Source organism: Panulirus ornatus, chromosome 49 (assembly GCF_036320965.1).
Source record: "Panulirus ornatus isolate Po-2019 chromosome 49, ASM3632096v1, whole genome shotgun sequence".
In the NCBI taxonomy this organism is placed as follows: Eukaryota; Metazoa; Arthropoda; class Malacostraca; order Decapoda; family Palinuridae; genus Panulirus; species Panulirus ornatus.
The window spans coordinates 11879369-11885815 of NC_092272.1; the positions used below are offsets into that span (position 1 = coordinate 11879369).

Genomic DNA, 6447 nt, shown 5'->3' on the forward strand with positions numbered 1-6447 from the left:
CCTACGGGATCTGTTGGTCTGATGATCTCTCGTGAGGTAGTCCTTACGCTCTCTGGACACTAAGACTTATATCCCTGTTGCCTCTCACTTGGCGTCCTGTTTAGATGTGTTGGTAGGCGTAACAACAGTGAGATCAGGTCACCGATTGTGGTAGTTCTAACGGCCATTACGGTAGCGAGGTATGGTTGGTTGGCCCGCAGGGGAGACTAATGTTGAAGAGAGGAAGGTCGCGGGGGGAACGTGAAAGGGAACCCGATATAAACTCCGTCAGGCCAGAGACGTCTACGAGTTGTCGCTCAAGAGGGTCTACGAGAGGGTGTGAGACGTCGGGTCTGTCTGTCTGTCTTCAGTGTACACAAGGGACGTGTCGTGTGCTCAGTTCGTGCATCTGTGAGGCGCAAGAGGCTTTCGGTGACTTCAGTGATGTCGTGTAAAGTGAGAGCAGCAGCCACTCTCCTGGTGAGTGACCCCGGACTTTCCACAAGTATTTCAGTGTCATATATTCGGTACGTGGTATTTCCTGGCTGATCCTTCGTCAGGAGGACAGTACACAAAGGTAGTGATCATTTACTTGTTATGATTCATAATCAAACTCAGTACACTAGACGATAGATATATTATTGATATCCAAGATCGCTTTTACTGCATTCTGTCGTAACTATACACTTTCCACTTCGTTGTGATGGCATGTAATCTAGCAAGTGTTTTCAGAAGTAGCGACTCACGCGGTCTTAATAAACCAGATAGACTTCGTTGGCTTCCTCAGGTTGGGGTGATGATCCTGACGGGGTTGTCTTCAGCCGCTGTACTCCAGCCAGCAGCCTATGATGAGAGCCAGGAGCTCCCGGTCCTCTCTACCTTTAAGGAAATCCATTACGACGTCTCCCACAACCCCGACGGCACGTACGTGTTCTCCTTCTCCCTCCCGCAGCAAGAGCGGGCGGAGGAGAGAGACGCCGACGGCAAGGTGGGTTCCGGGTGGGTTGTGGGCCGCGGTACGCCGACGGCAAGGTGGGTCTGGGGTGGGTTGTGGGCCGAGGTACGCCGACGGCAAGGTGGGTCTGGGGTGGGTGATGGGTATAAGGTCGCAGAAGGTATGATGAAGAGCAAAATGTTAACTAGACTATGATAATTGAGAGGTGGGCGATGGTGGGTTTATGGGTGGAGGGTAGGTCGATGGGTGGAAGGTGGGTGAGTGTGGACGCTGATCTACACTGAGGGTGTAAGGTAGGATCAGACAGTGTACTATGAGAGCGTAAGGTAGCGGGGGAATGAGCGTGCGCGCGTTAAACCTAACGTTACGTGTGGTATAATTGGTAGGCTGGTTGGTCTGGGGAACAGGTTGGGGTGGATAGGTCGGTGTAGATGGGGTTAAGGCAGGAGAGTTTCGTTCAAACAGAGGCAACAACATAGGTAGAGACAAGAGTATGATAACCAGGCCATGGAATGGAGACACGTGGTTCACAGTTAGGAACTGCCAGACCGCTAGACCAAACTGGATGGCATACATGGACAAGCAAACCCTAATTTGTGCTTAACGACCCACAATGAGGTATGAGAAATAAGAGAAGCGATGCAAAAGGAGTTGTCAGTAGAAATACATAAGCCTCCGTGGAGTAGGGGTTAGCGTTCCTGACCGTGACGCATTGACGGGCCGCCCAGGGTCGAGCGTCTGGGTTCGAATCCTGGTTGCGGCATTCGGTCCACAGTCAGCCCAGCTGTTCATCCACCACTAGGGGTTGGTCGATAAAATGGGATGGCCTTGATCTGGACATCAGCTGCCTGTACTGTTTAAGCTAACATAAGATAAATACATGTTAAACATGTTCAACATGATAGTAACAAAAGTAAAACTTGTAACCAAAAATATTAGTATCACAAACTGATGTCCAGGTTACCAGTCGAGTTAGTACTACACTTTCCTATTAACCTTCCAATGGTAGTATTTCTCCCCTATAGTTCATACTATATTTTCTCTTATCTTTTTCCATCCAGTCGTTGAGCCGGAGGGAGTGGTGGGTAGGGAAGGGCGTTCTGCGCTGGTATCCTGTTTCCACCACTGTGTTTATGCCATAAGACAGATAACCTAGTTATATGCCGCTTGGTCTTCTGCTCTATGTCCTTCCCACATACTCCCAATTCCGGTGCTGGAACTAAGGGGCCAAGCGAACCAGCTGCTTGACTGGAATCAAGAATACGAGAGAAAAAAAAGGAAGTTAATTTCTATGTAGACAATTGAGGTTGAGATGTGTCTTAGGCCTCCAGAGCCAAAAATGAAGGCTGAGGGGTACCTCAGGCCACAGACGCTATAATGCCCTATAATCAAAGAACCAGTCCACGTCTCCTTGATAATGGGTTAATTCCCAACGATTTATGGAAAAAAGATGATGATGATAATCTATGTGAACTGCAGACCACAGAGAACTACCTGTTATATTACGCCCAGAGAATAGTTTCTCTACATTTTCAAACATCAGTTCGAAATTTTCGTAGAACTGCTTGGAAATTCTAGTGTTCTGTATTGCGAAATAACTTCAGTCTAACAAATCATGCTTCTGAAATGTAAGTTTAGATGACCTGTTCTTCTCAATTCGTTCTGTGAGAGATAATCATATCTGCTCACATGTTTGGTATGAAACTGAGACGTTTTTAATGTACTGAAAGCAGAACAAATTGTGGCTAAGCCAACATATATCTTCACATCATTTGACTTTTGTGAATGAAATTCGTGACATGTTATGACCTTGACCAGACGATTTTCGTAGAGTTACGTGAAATGATAATGGACGAAAATTGACGATATCACTGGTTAACCTTTCATAGACATAGTATCTTACACGAGTTAGATGCTGACCTTAAACAGCCAGGTCACTGACCCCCCACTACTACTATCCTCAGGTCACCGGCTCCTTCGCCTTCGTGGACAACGTGGGTGAAGAAGTTGCCGTCCGTTACGACGCTGATGAAGAAGGTTTCCGCCCTGAGAGTGACGCCCTCCCTCAGGTAGGTGACCCGTTACGACAGGTGAACCAGGTCCTACCCCCTCAGGTAAATGACCCGTTACAACTGGTGAGCCAGGTACTTCTCAGGTAAATAACCCGTTACAACTGGTGAGCCAGGTACCCCCCTCAGGTAAATGACCCGTTACAACAGGTGAGCCAGGTACCCCCCTCAGGTAAATAACCCGTTACAACAGGTGAGCCAGGTACTTCTCAGGTAAATAACCTATTACAACAGGTGAGCCAGCTACTCCTTCAGGTAAATAACCCGTTACAACTGGTGAGCCAGGTACTCCTTCAGGTAGGTGACCCGTTACAACTGGTGAGCCAGGTACTTCTCAGGTAAATAACCCGTTACAACTGGTGAGCCAGGTACTTCTCAGGTAACGTCACTCGGCCCTACAGGTGTGGGTTATACAACACTGTATCAGCATAATTGATAAAGCAGTTGTAGATGGCATGATACAACCACAAGATTCTAACTTAGTGGAGCTTGATTCCTGACCCCGCCACTCTCCACCAGGCCCCAGAGGACACTCCCGACGTCGCCCAAGCCAGGGAAGAGTTCCTCAGGTACTACGAAGAGACGGCCAAGTTCCTGGAGGAACTGGCCTCCGACGAGGACAGCTCATCGTCATCCGAAGAATCCGACGAGGACGAGGACAGTGACGAAGATGAAGACGATGATTCTGAATCTGAAGAATCTGACGAAGATGAAGAGGAGGAGGAGGAGGAGGAGGAAGAAGAAGAAGAAGGAGAAGGAGAGGAGGGAGAGAAGGAGGCAATACATAGCCACTTCAGCATCAACAACGCAGGGAAGTTCGGCAACGTCTTCGGCAGCAGAGTACCTGAACAAGAGCTGTCGAGGACCACAGTCGCCGACGCTGAGGAAAAGACACGAAAAAGAGAAGCCTTTTACCCCTACGCTGCTGAGCACTTCTTCGGCAGGCGTATCCCCTCCAGCAGGCAGTAGAGACGTCTGTGTCTGCTGGTTCCTGGTGACCATCAAGGCTGCCAGTCAAAACCACAGTCTAGCTCAGAAATGAACTTCGCTTTAAAATGCAACTTCAGGTTTTGATTCACTGTTACATTATGAATCTTATGTTATATTCTATTGATATATATATTTTATTGTTGGTATTGTAGCATTTATATATATATAGGTTATATATAGGTTAATAAAGTTGAAAGTTACTCTCATACTACCATAAAGATATTCTAGTCTAGCCAATAGCAAATAGCTAGTAGACCAAACTGTCCCATGATTCAGGTTCCATTCACTCCTCCTCATACTCACCCGTCAGAATCGCCACTGTTCTTGTCTTCATATATTTGTACAATAAATGTTGATATCATTTCGTCTGTTTATATTCACTGCTGAACCCCTCCTGAGGCCAAGAGGAAGAATAAGTAAACTCAGTGATAATATTTCTAAGGAGAACAGGGACATATGGTAAAGCTCTTCTTATGGGTAATAAAGGTCTCCCCTGGGGGAAGTAAAGTCACCTAAGAACTCTACTTTGGGCAAGTAGAGTCTCTTGTGGGAGAGATGCGTGAGATCTCAACTACACTTTCCAGGGATTTGACAAATTGGTTGTGGAGATGAGGTTCCTTTGAATCATTATAAGTTCTTTACCCTAAATGTCAGTAATGATTACTGAACATGGTTCCATGATTTGTGGACTCAAGGAAGGACAATCTGAAGGTGACTGAAACAGCTTGACTCCTCCAAAGGTCAGGGGAGGTCACCAGTGGATCAGTAGAGGTCATATTTCAACCTGCTATAAACCGAGCTGTTTGGTATTAAACATTGTGAGAAGACAAACTCGTTCGTTCCGATTCTAACAGTTTCTACTCAGTGTTACTCTAATCCTAAGGACAGAGAGGGATTGATTTGTCCTTCTATGGAGTCCTGCTCTCACATCTGGGGTGGTTCTAGCTCTGCATCCTTACTTGACAGAGTTGAATCGAAAGCCGTCCGACTTATAAACTGTCTCAGGCAAACTTCCAAACTTGACCACCTTGCCCTACGCCGTAATGGTGGTTTACTTTCCCTCTTCTATAGGTATTACTTTAGTTTTTTTGCTTCCGATACTGGCTACTTGTGTGCCCCCACCACTATCTAGACTACGCAATACTCAGCAAGCTGCTGCGTCACATAATTACTGGGTGCCCATCGGCAACTCAAGGGTGGGCCGTTTTGATAACTGTTTCTTTCCCTACACGTCGAAGCTTTGGAATTCTCTACCTTCCCATGTCTTTCTCAATAACTATGACCTGGCTGTACATCTCAAAAGACAGGTTTTTCACTTCTCTGAAAAATTCGCAAATACCTTCTCCTTGTCTTTCCTCTCTCCGTTTCATAGTCCTTTTCTATATTTCAATCAAGGCCCGGCCTTGATGTGGACTTTTGTCCTTGATTAAAGCCTTAGACGTAAAAAGAAAAGAGACTTATGAAACCCTGCCATATTGGACGTCAAAATGGATGTAGTGAAAAGCCAAACGATTTCAGCACATAAATAGAAATTCCATCCCATTGCAGAACAAAGTAAAAATTGCCTCCCTGGATACAATAGGAGAATCAAATGATTATACAAGTACAACACGTTGCTAGATTGTGGCTATCATCAGTTGGCCTACGCAGATGGTAGGAAAACGAACTCATAAAGATAAAATGGCCCTCATCTCTACCACTATAATTTGTCACATCCATGTAGAGAGTAACTGAGTTCTCACACGTCTCTCCTACAAGAGACTCTACCTGCGCCAAGTAGAGTCCTTAGGTTACTCTACTTTCCACAGGGTTTTTTCTTATTGCCAGTAACATATTTTCCTGTTCCTTGGGCCTTTTGGGAGAGAGAGAGAGAGAGAGAGAGAGAGAGAGAGAGAGAGAGAGAGAGAGAGAGAGAGAGAGAGAGAGAGAGAGAGAGAGGACCCACGTCAGACCTTCCCCAGGACCAGGGTCAGCTCTGAGCGTCCTTGAGCAACAGGCTTAAAGGAGACATAAATCTCTGCAGAGATATCCACGTAGTCTGGTACACACTAGACCTTCGTTATTGATCAGAACAGAACTCTGTACAACTCTTGACAGCCACACTGAACTCTGTATGACCTTTCACAGCCACACGGAACTCTGTATGACTTTTGACAGCCACATGGAACTCTATATGACCCTTGACAGCCACACGGAACTCTGTATGACTCTTGACAGCCACACGGAACTCTGTATGACTCTTGACAGCCACACGAAGCTCTGTATGGCTCTTGACAGCCACACGGAACTCTGTATGACTCTTGACAGCCACACGGAAGTCTGTATGACTCTTGACAGCCACACTGAACTATGTATGACTCTTGACAGCCACACGAAACTCTGTATAACTCTTGACAGCCACACGGAACTCTGTATAACTCTTGACAGCCACACGGAACTCTGTAAGACTCTTGA

The 6447-nt window shown here is 46.3% G+C and overlaps 1 protein-coding gene across 1 annotated transcript; it reads left to right on the forward strand.

The window, feature by feature from the left end:
- The first annotated feature begins 226 nt into the window (after nucleotides 1–226).
- On the forward strand, nucleotides 227–4320 carry LOC139764272 (uncharacterized). The gene is made up of 4 exons (XM_071690757.1): nucleotides 227–459; nucleotides 767–967; nucleotides 2899–3003; nucleotides 3523–4320. The coding sequence occupies exons 1-4, from the start codon at nucleotides 424–426 to the stop codon at nucleotides 3970–3972; spliced, it is 792 nt and encodes a 263-aa protein (XP_071546858.1). The 5' UTR covers nucleotides 227–423; the 3' UTR covers nucleotides 3973–4320.
- Nucleotides 4321–6447: the final 2127 nt, after the last annotated feature.

Bases quoted from the DNA above. Each gene is read 5' to 3' on its own strand.
- LOC139764272 (XM_071690757.1), top strand. From the start codon at position 424: ATGTCGTGTAAAGTGAGAGCAGCAGCCACTCTCCTG. The intron at 460-766 runs GTGAGTGACCCC...TGGCTTCCTCAG, and splicing joins GAGCAGCAGCCACTCTCCTG to GTTGGGGTGATGATCCTGAC. The intron at 3,004-3,522 runs GTAGGTGACCCG...ACTCTCCACCAG, and splicing joins AGAGTGACGCCCTCCCTCAG to GCCCCAGAGGACACTCCCGA.